The sequence below is a fragment of the Phalaenopsis equestris genome, unplaced genomic scaffold (genome assembly GCF_001263595.1).
Source record: "Phalaenopsis equestris unplaced genomic scaffold, ASM126359v1 Scaffold001037, whole genome shotgun sequence".
NCBI classification, from domain to species: domain Eukaryota; kingdom Viridiplantae; phylum Streptophyta; class Magnoliopsida; order Asparagales; family Orchidaceae; genus Phalaenopsis; species Phalaenopsis equestris.
Window position 1 is genome coordinate 202,503 of NW_018165476.1, and position 15,230 is coordinate 217,732.

Genomic DNA, 15,230 nt, shown 5'->3' on the forward strand with positions numbered 1-15,230 from the left:
CGATGTGGTTGTTTGATCAGGTTGTTAATCTCCAAAAAAGAAAAAATTACATCTTTTATGTCATATAAATAGACATTCTCTCTTCACTTGAGAGGGAAGGATAGAGAAAAAGGCGATCGACGATGGTTGATGTGATTGGCAAGCGATGACCGACTACTTTGGATGTCAGAGTAATAAAGTCTCACGCATACGAAGTAACACATTATTCTAAGTGTTTTGAAATATCCTAAATGTGGTGTAGTGAAGTATTTCGAACATGGCACGACAATGCGCCCTAAATATGGTGTAACGAGATATCCCAAACATAATAAAATAAAAAGGTCGTAACAAAGATCCGACGATAACTTCCAGCAATACTTACAACCGTCATACTCATAATTCGATAACTTTCTTCAAATTTGTGAAGTCTTCTTCTTACAACATAACTGATAAGTGATGTCGCTTTTTGTAATAATAAACACGAGAAAAGACTTGTGACCAGCAACTAGTGTAGCCCCAATTATGGCCTTTATGGACAACTGATGTTATTAAGCTCCCCACTATGACATATGAGGTCAATTGTTATCATCATAATCCTCTATTACGGCCATTATGGCCAATTGATGTTCCAACAACTACATATTATGGCTTATGTGGTCATTTACTACTATAATTGCCCACTACTACGTGTGTGGCCAATAAATGTGACTACAACCTCTCACTATGTCATTTGTAGCCTACTGATGCTTCTGAAGCTACCAAGTACGACCTATGTCGCCAACAACTACTAAGATTTTCAACTATAGCCTCTACGACAAGCTGATGTTATTACAACCATTATCTACAACATTTGTGGTGGACTACTACCTTTGTAGTTATAATCACATACTGAATTATTTTGACTCCGCTAAGCTCCGTAGTTTTTTCACCTTCCAAAGTTTTTCAACATTAGAAGTTTTGTGTCTCCTCTAATTATTTTTTTATTAAAGTTTGATGAATTTTTTTACAATATTTAAATGTTAAATTATCATTCAACTGCCGTAAATCTTCAGGCATGCAACAATGATAGTCCTTTATGTGATATGAAAGATTTGGGTGGTATATATGTTAGAAAAAAAGTTTAGGAATTAGAAATGTAAATACATAAGAATTGAATGGCATGTATGTAAATGCCACATTTCTTATTGATTTATCATCATAAATTTTATCTAATCAAGCATAGATATTAATACAAAGTCATTCAAAACTTATTTGGATTAAATTCAAAATCACCCGACTCTTAAGTGCTTACACTTGAAATGAGTCTCTAAGACTGTCTAAGAGTAGTTGCAGTTGTTTGAAAAAGCGGGTCTAAAGCTGCTTAAGAAGAATCTGTCGTTCAAAAAATTATGTCTGTCGTTAAAAAAATTATGTTAACTATTATAAAATTTTCTTTTTTGAAAAGTCAAACCGTAACTTTATGGCGACAACCACAGGTAGCCATACATCGTGGAAAAACACAATTTTTAGTTTTAGTCATTTGAGAACACATGCAAACACAGTCTTACCAAACAGAAAAAGCTGAGATGTGGCATTACGCCACCACCCCAAACACACCCCCATTCTATAGAGATAAAGTTAATCATATAAGAAGCCCAAACGTAAGTTTAAGCATGAACTCAACATGTGCCCACGAGTCCAATCAAGATCAATCACAATAGCCCACCAAGGAAAAAAAATAATTAATTATTATTTAAATTATAATATTTAAATTTCATAACTATAATATTATGAATACATACTCTCTTTGATGTCAAAAAAATTCAGTTATTATTAATCAATGAATGTGCTTGACATCTTCATCTATTAATGGTTACATACTCTCTTTCTCCCCCCAAAATCTTACTCTTCATTTTGAATGATGAAAATACAAGTCATTGTTAACTATATAAATAGTGTTAACATATACACAATTGTCGCATTATCTCCGATAAATTTATCATGTGAAGTCAACAATGATATTGATTTTTGACATCAATACCAAACCAACATCTATCATTTCCAATCATATTTGTCATATGTTATACTCCAATATTGATACTAATGCTAATTCTTATTGATGTCAATTAACAATATTACACCAAATAAGTCTTAGTTACAAAATACACCCAACCATAATACATGTGCCTTTAAGCACTATTACATAGAGAGAGAGAGAGAGAGAAGAAGAAGAAGAAGAGAGGAGAGATGAGTTAACCAATCAAATTTTGCCACGTGGACCAAGTTGAGGTTTTTCCTGTGGGCCCTTCTTAATCGGGAGAATGTCGCCAGACGCGGTGGAGCTAAGGTAGGCGATGATTAAGGCGCCGCCTATTATAGAGAACCTCAACAACAACCCTCTCTTTGTAAATGGTGCTGCAAATGTCTCGAAGAACTTGCTCTGTTTTTTTTCCAAAATTTAAAAAACAATTATTTAAATTAAATTATGATACTTACAAATTCATCAAAATTTATATGTTTGACATTTGAATGATTATTTACGGTTTCAAATTCGAGAAAAGCATGCATATAAAATATTTTAGCAACATAAAGCCAATTAAACTATAGGGGCATTTACATCGGCAACACCATAAACTCTAATATTTACACGCATAACACTCAAATCTTTAATATCACCACGTAAAAAATAACATTTTCATCGACTTAAAAAATGTAAACACGTCTTCTCATGCATAGATTTGCTACGTCAAACTATTATAAATCTAAATAGGAAAGGTTAGGCATTAGATATGTAAATATAAAAGAATGGCGGGGTATGTTTGTAAATATAACTAATCACCTGGAGTGGATTGTAAGGAGAAGGAGCATCAGAGCCATACAAATCCCATTGACCAGTGGTGTTAGGCAAATCTTCAAGATCAAAGTACACACTCTTCTCACCATATTTGGCCACAACCCTCCCCTTTGCCCTGCAAAACATTTTCTTTTAATTAATAGACGTAAATTTGAAACGGTCTATGGAAAATATTTGTGTTTGTAAGGCGTACGCAGCGTTGCCTACATCGGAGGCTATTCAGAGGGTGAAGTGGGTTATATCCGCGTTATATCTCCTATAACCTCCCTGAAACTTACATGTACCTACCGAAACTACAGAAGCACGGAACTTATTTGTAGGTTACAGGTAGGTTATAGGGGAGTTATAGGGGGTAGAGCTCGGATATAACCCCCTATACACTCTGAATAACCTCCCGACTTTCCCTCTTTTACGATGAAAGTCAGGATTTACTAATAATTTTCAAAGAAGAGAGGGTTTAAAGAGCATATTTTAATGGAGAAAATATTCACAAAAACTAATCTAGAGATTTCATATCAACAAATCAGATTTTGTTCAGATGGAGCTTTTGCAATGGTACCTGAGAGCTAGATTCCGTCGAGTTGGCCGGAGCAGGAGCTCGGTGCCGGAGAACGATCGGACGGCGGCGAGTTTGTTGACGGCTGCGGGTTTAACGACGGTGACGGCGGTGGCAGTCAGGCTGGCCATTTTTTCAGCTCTCTTTACTCGCTGTTTCTCGACTGAGCTCCTTTGTTATCAGAACACTAATAATGGGTTGGATGTGCCGCCACGTGGAGGTTCTTAATTTGGTGGAAATGGCTGCGTTCCATGAAATTGTGACACGTGTCAGGTGGAGGATAAGGTTATCTTGCTAGAGCTAGGTGGGAATTTGCATTCATGTCACACATTTTTTATATTTTTACAAATCCTCCATTTAAAATTTCATATTTATTTTTAGACCTATTCATGCATATATTTTTAATATCAAATTATTATAAACGTGTAAATTTCAATTTTCTAACACTTTTGTATGTAAAAATTTTCTTTTTATTTTTTTGGGCATTTAAATACATACCATCAAATTTTTATTTATTTACATATTCTAAACCTAAGGTTTGATTTCTATTTTTTGATGATTAGGCGAAGAATCGAGGAGATGTGCTTCACGTTATCTTAATGATACAGAACTCCGAGCAACAACTCTTTATGTTTTTCTCAATTGTTATGAGTTTCAACCCTTCCTCGAGTAAGACAGATATTAAAGTAATAGTGGTTGTTCAACTCTATACCTCAAATGTTTTATTCACTTGATTTACAAATTTTTCATTGTATGGGCATGTTATGTATAGATTCGTTGAGTTTATCTGATCAGAGTACTATAAGTAAACAAATTGAAGATGAATTCCCATATTGGTTTAAAGAGCACATAAATTATATTTATTACGCTGCACTTATTATTACATAGCTTAAATCAAATAATAAGAATATAATTGTTCATGTAATTAATGTGTTCATAATTAGAGCAATAGAGTAGCTCCTAATCTGTAGGAAGAAAGACCAGTAAATCTGGTATTTTTGTTTAAGGAAACACTAATTCAGATGACAAAATAAACTATTATGAAATTTTAAAAAGTAATTCAATTGTAATATTCTGGTTAAATTGAAAGAAGTACATTTATATTCAATTGCCACTAGTTTGATCAAATTCCTAATTATGAAACAAGGGTAAATATGTCATATAATATCGTTGAAGTTAAAATGAATATAAAATATGCTAAATTTAATTATTTCATTATAGCAAGACAAATGAGTAAGATAGATTATCATAGATCTCATGGCAGAGTAAAGAAGGAAGTAGATTGAGCAGTAATTATTAAAACCAAACACATAATGACTATTGAGATTCAAAATAATGCTGAACTCATTCATCATACCAAACACATAATGACTATTGAGATTCAAAATAATAACTCATTCATCAGAAAAATTAAAATGACAGATTACTCATGCATTCCATTTGATTATAATGAATAAAGATAAATTTTGAGGATGCTAGTGGAGTGCATGAATATATCACTCATATTGAGTTTGATTCAGGTGATGGTATAGATGAAGAAATTTAAAATCCATTCTCTAGTCTCTGATCTAATGATTAAGAATAAAATTTATACGTAATTTTTACATTTTATTACTTATTACATTTCCTATTTAGGGCTTACTATTTTTTATTTTACTTCTTTTATTTACCTCTTTTACTTCTTTTACTTTAAACTTTTATTTTTCTACTTCTTGTGCTTATTATTTATATTTTGTATACTTCTTTCTTACCTTTTCAGATCAATTATTTAATCTTGAAGTTGATGGCTTCAGGTGGTGGTGATAGTCCCCCTTCTCACAAGGGTATCATTAACATGTTCAAGTGATAAAAGACAGGTGCTACTCGACAAATCACTATATAGGCTAGCACTGTTGTGATATTGACTACGACAAGTTCCACACCCACTTCAGTTCACATGGTAGATTCACACATTGAGACACCGGTGTACCATAGTCTGTCTTGCCACCATACCACCATTACTTCCCACATTTCATGAAAATCCATCTACTTTACTTTTTTGGCAATGTCAGACGTCACGCTATGCATGCACATTGAGCCCATCAGAAATTCATAAGTATTTTAGACATCATAAAATGTTCTTCCACTCATATTTGATTATGCAAATGCATATATATATTTTTATATTTTATCAATCAAGGCAATTCATTCACACTTTTAAGGACATCATAAAAAGTAAGTATGTTGCTAAATACTCATCATGAGATGAGATTCTATTTGCAGTCCAAAACATGTGAATTAGAGAGTTTGAGATAAATCCTAAATAATAATCTTAACTTGTATAAATGCATCCATATAATTGATTGATGTTCTTAATGTAGGAGTTCTCTTGATTACTTGATCATCCTTCATCTACTAGGCAAAGTTTGGGCATAGAGGGATAGCTTGTTTGCATGATGTGCTCATTGACATATACAAGACAAGTTAGAGACCTCTATGGATTGAAGATTATGTTTGGATGAAAGTGTGTAGAGCATGGGTCTCTTTTGACTATGCCAGGAAGAGGGAGCAGTTGAAACATAAGCTGATGGAGGTGGTGATTTGAGGGAGCAGTTGAAACATAAGCTGATGGAGGTGGTAATTTTTTAATGAGATAAATAACTAAAATTTGATATTGAAGTTTGGTGTTAGTTCTAAAAATGTAATATTTAGATTTTGGTAGAATTTTAAAAAAATTATGAGGGAATGATGACTAAAATATCAAAACTAGTCTAAATTATACTAATTTGGGTTGATTTGAAATATCTCTTTAGAAAAATGACTTAACATTGGGTGAATTATTAGAAATGATTATTGGTGGTTAGTTTAGGATGTGTACTTATGATATGGAATTGACTAGTAATTTTGGATGGGTTAACAATAGTATTGAGGGTAAATGAACAAAAACATACCTTAATATGCTCTTACTTGGCTAAGATCTATGAAGACGGGTTTAGAATGGTTGAAAAGTATTTACTATTGGTTTGTTAATATTATAAGAAACTTAGGACCTGGATGAAGAGTGATAAAGAATTTATGAGTGAGTGTTATGGAGGACTAATGAAAAATATAAAACAAAAACAAAGATAAATACTTAATCTCATCAAATACAATGTAACACTTGAAGCCATCAAGCAACAAGTAACAAGAGAAAAAATTCACAGTTAAATTTTAATTCAACAACTGATCTAAGTCATTACATATCAGCTATATTTATAGAGATTACGATGAAAAAAAAAAAAAAATAGAAGGAGAAAATGTTGAGGGGAACGGTAGGTGGGTATTAATGAAGGAATGCGTTAACTACCTTCTAAATTTATTATTTTTTTATGAACAAACATAAAAACCTCCAAATTTTAAAATCTAAACTTTATAGAAACTGAAATTTAAATATAAATAATAAAATATAAATTCAAATATTCATTCTTGATAAAATTTTTGTGATGGGCCTTGAATGAGTTCTTAATTGTATACTTTCTTAGGCTCTTATGGTTCTTGTAAGTCAACCTTTGACTTTAATTGCTTGATAGTTTGAATGCATTTTAGCTTCCATTTAATTTATAATATCTTCTTCATTTTTTGATCATATATCATTCCACTACTTAATTTTACGCCATACAAAATAAGATATTTATTTACAAAAATAACCTTACATTGTTCTGCATTAATTCTCCCTTTTTTCCAGACTTCAGCTTTACCGAATTAAATAGATGAAAATAAGAATATAAAATTTGCATGCAATGTGAGAAAAAATATTAATAAATGTAAAATATAAAATCAAGCCAATATGTAAATTAATTTAGAAAACTACCCCTCTTTTTAAAATAAAGTAAAAGTTATAATATAAGTAATCATTTAAAGTGCTAAACTAGGTCAACAAAACAAATACTAAAATAATAAGAATTATTAACTTTAATAATAATTCTTAACTCCCTTTTGAGTAATGAAAAGCTATGTAGTAGATATTTGGTAAAATAAAAAAGGAAAATACATAAGATGGAAGTTTAAAAAATAAGCCGATTTTCTTCGCTAAGAAAATAAATTAATCACCAAACCCCTTTTCACATGTATAAAAATGATTCCCCCCTAATTTATGAAGAGTGGTGAATTTTATTATAATCATGAAAGCTATGTAGTGGATATGTGGTAAAAAAATAAGAAAAATATACAAGATGCAAGTTTGAATAGCTCACTAAATTTTTTTATTAAGAAATTAAATCACCAAACTATCTTCATATGCATGCAAATGAATCATCATTGAAATCTAATATCTAATTTATAAAAGGGAGAGAAGTTTATTATAATTATAACTTTAATGATTGAGCAATTAGGCAGTTCATGAGAAGAAGACTCCCCTAAAATATCTTATCGTTACATTGCTTCTTCCTAAATTCGCTCTGATACAAAATAAATTGAGGTGAAAAGCCTATTAATGAGATAAAGTGCTATAATTTGCTATTGATGTTTGATGTTAGGTCTAAAGCTCTAATGTGTAGGTTTTAGTAGAATGTTAAAAGATTTAAGAGGGAATGATGACTAAAATATTTAGACTAGTCTAGATTAATCTAGCTTGGGCTATGTTGAAATATCTATTTGGAAAAGTGTCTTATGACTGGGCAAATGACTAGAAATAATTACTGGGGTTTAGCTTAGGATGTATAATTATGGTCTAGAGTTGAGGAGCGGTTTTAGATGGGTTTGCAATGGTGTTGATGATTAGTGAACAAAATCAAGCCTTAATATGCCATTGTTTGGCCAAGACCTATGAAAAGGGGTTTGGAATGGTTGTGAGACTTACGTTGTTGGTTTATTTATATTATAAGAAGCTTAGGAACGTAGATGAAGGGTGGTGAAAAATTTTAAAACAAATGTTATGGAGTATTATTAAATAATTTAAAGGAAAAGTAAAGATTAATATCTAATATTACCAAAGAAAAAACAACACTTGAAGCCACAAAACACCAAGAAATAAGAGAGAAAATTCTCACTCAAATATCTCATTCAAAAAATGATCAATTTCATTCCATATCAACTGTATTTATAGAGATTACAATTATAAAAATTCAAAAAAATGAGAAGAAAAGTATGAAGGGAATGGTAGGTGGTTATTAACAGAGGAATGTGATAACCACATTAGTCAGACCGCCGATGGGTCGTCTTCAGATCCCAGAGAATCCATCTAATTGTCATAGTAATTTTTATAGCATTGAAATATTATTTTACCTCTAATTACATTTTACAATTTATTATAACTTGGTATTAATCAAAGCATAGTTCAATTAGCTAGGAGTGTGAGGCCTACTTTTTGGGTGCATTTTTTATCTGGATACCTGACGTACATCTACGTGCGGTGCATGTTATTTCTGAATTATTTTCAGATTATTTCTGAATTATTTTAGGATTATTAAAATATCATACATAAAGAAAAATTTTTGCTACTTTTTACACCCACCAAAAAGTTTCTTTGTGGCAAGAACTCGTGGACTTCCTTCCACTGCTTCTTTTTCTCCTCTCAGACAAGATCATGGTGGCGGCAACTGTCTTAATCCCTACTTCTCTATTCATAATCAAGAACAAATCCCATTTCAAAAGCAAGCGTAAACTCCCATTTTCTCCTCTCGCCGGTACTCCTCTCGTCCTCTTCCTCCGTTTTTTTCTAATCTGTTAAATAGGGATTTTCAGACATTGATTTGGGATTAGTTCTGAGTTTTTGTGGTGTTTTTAGGGTTCGAGTTATTTTGGTTTCATTATTGGATTAGGGTTCACTTATTTGAATTTCATAGGTTGGATGATCGAATTTTTTTATCGATTACTTGCTTTTCGTCAGAAAATAGTTGGATATTCTTGTAAGCTTTATAGAACTAATTTGCGCTTTGTACATTTTAGTATACTGTGTATTCTGTTATAATGCACAGTTTATAAGATTGCCTTTTACAAAGAGGAATTGCACACTATTTTCTGTGAATTAGTTCGTGGCGTAATTTGAATCAACCAGAGCAAATAAATGGTGGAAAATATAGACTGCTGAAAACCCCAGGTGTTTTTGTTGAAGTTCTTGCTATTTCCTTTTGGGGCTTTTACAAACATACCACCCAATTCCAATGTATTTACATATCTAACACCTAAACTTTGCTTTTTTTTACATTTATGCCGCTCAAATCTTTCATATCACATAGAAAATGCCACTATTTTAACTTCAAAAAAGTGAAATACAAATTTTCATGCATAGATAAGGTGACATCTAAAAATGTGGCATCTAAAAATTGAAGTTTTGACGTTAGATATGTAAATACATAGGAATTGAGTGCTGTGTATGTAAATCTTCCTTTCCCCTTTTATGCTGGTGTAGTTTTCATTATGACGAGGATGAAGTTTTTTACAAGAGAAATTCAGTGAAGCTCAATGACCTCATTCTCTTGTGCTACACCATAATATTGGTGACACACCATACTATTGCACCAAATGGCTAGCTGAAGAATAAGGCATTGTGGAGGAAAATCAAGGGCATAATTTGACAACGATAAAGGGTTTGGCGGATGTCGGAGTTGATGACTATGAAGAGGATTACAATGGTTGAAGGATTACAAGGTGGCAGGATCGACATTATCTGACAAAGCTTAAGTATTGATCACATTCTATTATTTTCTTGGGACATTTACATACATAGCTCACAATTCTTATATATTTACATATCTAACACCTAAACTTTGATATTTTCATGCATGCCACTCAAATCCTAAACATTACATAAAAGGATATCACTATTACTGTATCACTATTACTATCTCTTTAAGAGTGAAATGCACCTTTTTATGCATGGGTTTATGACTTCAAAGTGCTATAAATGTAAATATCAGACTTTAGGTGCTAGTTTTGTAAGCACATAAAGACTATGTGGCACGTATTTAAATTTTCCTATTTTGTTTTGAGGTGTGGTTATGAAATAAATAGGGGAAATCTAGCATTGTAGAAAAAGCGGAGAACTTTGGTTTATTCACTTGTCATGTTATCTTGTTATACTCTTGGAGCTTGTATCTACTCGAAAGATAGAATTATCCTTGATATATAATCGTACAAAACTTGTTGCATTTTTATCTCTCTTTAGTATAAAACCCTAATGATGACACCCCTTTCATGCTCCCCTGCGACCCCATGACAATCTTGCTATGAAGGTCGTCTGAGTACTTTGTTAAAATAATTCTTCTCATGGCTTTAATTATGCTCCACAAATTAGCGTCCATTTCAAACAACACGATCTTATTTATATAATTACAATTTTTTTTGTGATTGTTGTTCTTCTTCATGATGCTTCAATAACATCATAGACATTATTGTGAACCACCTTTGTTAACTAAATGGACCTTCTTATACGTACTTCTTTAGCTCTAAAATAATTGCTTAAAATTTAAAGACATGTGAAGCTTTTTTTGTAGCAAAATACTAGATCTTTTCACTCTAAATTATCTCTTTCTCTCTCTTAACTTTGCTTTCCTATTGTTGAGAGTGTTAACAAGGTTTTGGAGACCTCATGGGTATCTTATGTTCTTGAAAAAATATTTAAACATTTATCTCTTGAAGATTTAGTTGTAAAGTTGCTAATTGCTTGAAGATACAACCTTTATCAATTTAAGTGTTATTTAATATCATAGTTCCCGCAATATAAGATAGGAAAAAAATGTGCTTGGTTAAGCACTTTTCTTGTAAGTTTCAAGTCAAACCCTATGGAAACTAGAAATGTAATTGGAAATTTATTTAGATTTTTCCTACCTTCACTCAGTTGATAGTATTAGCCTTGTATAATGACAAGCCATAATAAAAAGACAAAAAAATTAAAATAACATTTTTTTTAATTTTTATTTTTTTAATCAAGAAAAAAAAATAAATTTTGAGAATTGACAAAGTCACCATGTCAGCGGTGACTTTGCTACTGACGTGGCAAATTCGCTTAATCATCGACGACTTTTGACGACATGTAAAATTTTTTTTATTCTTAGGATTCGTTCGAGATAGCTTGTGCTTATCTAGATAAGCAGCTTATTCTTAAACGCGGCTCGCGGAGTTCGACCCGCTGCCTGCGTTTATTGTAAAAACCCAACCGCTTTTTCGGAGAAACTGCCAAAACGTGTTTTTTAAACGGTGAGACGGTGTTTTGAAAACGTCACTCGCATTTATAAGCTGCCCCAAATGGGCTCTTAATCATACATAAGAGAAATGAATTTTCAGGACTTGGTCAGTTTCACTTAACCAAGGTGATGGAGAAGCTCTGATGGTTCTCACAGTTTTTTAGAGAAGATATGAGAGCAAAAATTTTTTTTAAAATCGACGATATGAGAGAGATGAGAGAGAGGAAGTGTTTTGGAGAAGGTATGAGAGAGAGGAAGTGGGGAGAGGAGGGATGCGGGTTGTCACAGTTTTTCGAATTGTAAGGTGGCTGAGAAAATTGTGAGGAGCTTGGAGTTGGGTGCTTAGTTTGAGGAGGGAAGAGAGGTGTTGTGTTTCGGTTGGGAGAAGAATAATAGGGAGAATCGATGCGTTGGAGGGAGGAGAGGAGTTACGTGAGCATTTCGGGGCAATAATGGGGAGAACAGTTGGGTTGGAGGGAGGAGAGGCGTAATGTGAGCATTTCGAGTAGAGAGGGGCGGATGAGAGTGAAGCAATTCGGGGCAATAATGGGGAGAACAGTTGGGTTGGAGAGAGGGGCGGATGAGAGTGAAGCAGGCGGGGTATCGGACAAAGAGGGGCGGGGCTCTAAAAATATCCCAGAAGCTTTGTAGACCTTTTGGCTGGTGAGGAATATTTGTCATAGTTTTTAAAATTTATAACAATTCTACAACTTTATTTTTCTTTATAACAATTTAGCAAAGAGGGGTGGGCCAGGTCAGTGGCGACTTTGTCACTGACATGGCACGACTTTTTCACTGACATCACTGGCAAATCGTCGATGACTAGGCAACTTTGCCACATCAACGAAAAAGTCGTCGACGATGTGGCGATTTTCTCGAATCTCAAAAATTTCTTTTGTCGATTTAAAAAATAAAATTTTTAAAAAAGCTATTTTAAAAATTTCGCCTTATAAAAAAGAAAATTTGAAAAACTAATTCTTTTAATTGCGCACTTTTTTTTTGTTTTTGCATGAGCCTGTTAAGTTCAGTTTGGCTTGTTTTGCACAATTATCATATTTCACATGCTTACTAACATTATTCTTACGCAAATGTTCCGAGTTTACTTATTTGACCATATTTAATCGGGAGAAAATTTGAGCTGGGATGTGCCTTAAATTCTTCGAGTTCACTTTTGAGAAAAGTGCAATAGATGAATAAGATTGTTTATTTATATATTGTGTCCATGACAAAGCATATCCAAGTGTTTTAAAGTCCATTATAACTAAAATCTTTGTCAAGATATTATCACCCAAATTTTTTTCATACAAATTAATTATTGTTTTTGGAAAGGTTTAGTTGATATCATTGTGCTTTTATTTACTCAGACCTTATAATTGGTGCAGCTAAAAACACGCATTTGAGATTTTCCGCAAAGGCTATTGGAGATGGTTCAGATTCTTCCTCCGAAAGCATTGTTAAATATGTTCAGAATGCTGTGAGTTTATGTTGAATTTATCTTGTTTTATGTTTGTTGGCATCAATTTTTGATGTTATGTGTGTCCGAGACGTCTATATTACCTAAGGAAGACGTCCATGTCGTTAACTCTTCGTGTGCGAGGTAAAAATGCGCAAATTATCGTTTTGACCCAAATAGCTAAAAAGGTGGTCTGAACGATCCCGAACGATGAAACGGACAGTGCGGTCGCGTCCGGAACATCGATTGTGCCTAGGGGAGACCTTCGCTGTATCGCGATGACGTGTTCGGCGAAAATGAACGGAGAGTGGTTGATTGAATAATTATTATTATTATTATATTATATATATATATATATATCAGCCGTAACTCTCTAAAAGAGGGAAATGAAAATTTCATTTCCATCTCTTATCCCCTCTCTCTCTCTCTCTCCTCTATTCTCTCTCTCCCCAAAAAAAAATAAAAAATAAAAAAAATAAAAAAAATAAAAAAAAGCAGAAACAACGCGTCTGTAGTAAATGTATTTCTAAGAGAGAATAGTAAATGCATTTCTAAGGAATAGTAAATGCATTTCTAAGTAATTTATTATATAAAATTATAATAAATAATATTTCTATCCAATTTTGGACAAAAAGCAAGGCCTCTCTCTCCTCTAAGGGTCCGATATTTTTGGAGACAGAGGCATGCGACTCTCCCCTCTCGCGAAACCGCTCCTCTTCGTGGTTCTCCGGCAGAAGAAGCCCGCCGGGCCTTCCTCCTCGCCGGCGAAACTCGGCGCCGCCGTCTCCGGCGTCCCTCCTCCGCTGAATCGGTCTCTCTCTCCTTCCTATCGCCGGTTTAGCGAAAACTCCTGCAGCCGCCTCCCCGATTTGGAATTCTGCCTCCCACTCGACGCCGCCGGCGATCCCGCCCGCGAAAGCCGCACACCAGACCCCCCCGACCAGATCTTCTTCCCCAACGCCGGCAACCCCTTCTGCCCAAAAATTTCCTTCACGTGCCCTAGCTCGCCGCCCCTCGGTCTCAGCCTCTTTCCTCGCCGGCAAAACTACGTCGGATCTCTTCCTCACCGACCTTTATGCCTCGCCGGTATCGTATTTACGCCGGAGAAAATCAACGAGATTCCCTCTTTCTTCTTCTTTTTCTTCTTCTTTTTCTCGGCCAACTCCTCCACCTCGCCATTTTATCTTCCCGGTGGCCGGATAATTTGCCGGAGCACTTCGACGTCGCCGGACAGTGAGCATTGCCGCAGTGTTGCCGCTGTTCGAGAAGGCGCGTGCGTCTTTTACCTCGTGGGTTCCCCTCCTTCACCGTCATCGAGCAACCTCCCTCGCGAAGGTATATTTTGGTTATACTTTTATATGCCGAAATTATTATTTTTTTGGGGTTGATTTGCATCCCTCACTGATTCATATCTCCTATTCTCCTCGTTTTATGATTCATTATGGGATACACTGGAGCACGGAGTGGACGTCAGCGGCTTGGAGCGAATAAAGAGAACGCGTCTGCAACCTTCGCGGTGGTGAGATCCCCTAAACTTCTAGCTAGCCTTAGGTTTAGTGGTGTCTAGGCGTGTGGGTTCGATCGCCCACACGGGGTGCGTGTGTCGACACTGGTCGGCGCGACGACGTGCCTGCATGATGGATCGTCGATTTTCTAGAGCTAACATTTAGGTTAGGAATTCCTGTGCGTAACCAAAAGCCCTCCGTAGAGCCGAGTGCCTCCCCTTTGTTGTGAGCCTTAGCACAAGTCCTGATGGGTCGGAGTCCCTCACTCCCCTTGTTTTGGGTTCCCCAGCTTTACTTGGAGAAGTTGGGAGGTCGGACTTGGTAAAGCGAGAGAAGCTTTGTAACTTTCTCGTTTTGCAAAGTTTAGAGGAGTTCGTGAAATGACAAAAGCATTGTAGCTAGCACATTTTGCAACGTCGTGGAGAGTTTCCCCCTCGGAGATCCGGGGAGAAACTCCCCACATTTCCTCACCAAAACAAGAGGCGGTGATGCCGCATTTCCCTAAACCTTAGGTTTCCTAGGTGAGGTCGTTAGTACGAGCGTGACTCGCTATCATGTGTGGTCATTTGCACCTCATTGTTTGCATATGTGTGTCTTGCATTGTTACATATTGTGTCATATATCACACTTGCACCTTGCACCTTGCACTTGCACCTTGCACTTGCATTTGCATCTTATATCTTGCACCTGCACTTTGCACCTTGCACCTGCACTTGCACCTTGCACTTGCACTTGCACCTTGCACCTTGCACCTTGCACCTTG

The 15,230-nt window shown here is 34.8% G+C and overlaps 1 protein-coding gene across 1 annotated transcript; it reads right to left on the bottom strand.

Annotated features, from left to right (window-relative positions):
• Window positions 1–2,105: 2,105 nt before the first annotated feature.
• Window positions 2,106–3,538, bottom strand: LOC110032841 (photosystem I reaction center subunit VI, chloroplastic-like). Its single transcript, XM_020736607.1, has 3 exons — window positions 3,372–3,538; window positions 2,798–2,927; window positions 2,106–2,398 (listed from the first exon to the last, which is right to left on the bottom strand). The coding sequence occupies exons 1-3, from the start codon at window positions 3,497–3,499 to the stop codon at window positions 2,219–2,221; spliced, it is 438 nt and encodes a 145-aa protein (XP_020592266.1). The 5' UTR covers window positions 3,500–3,538; the 3' UTR covers window positions 2,106–2,218.
• Between the last annotated feature and the right edge of the window lie 11,692 nt (window positions 3,539–15,230).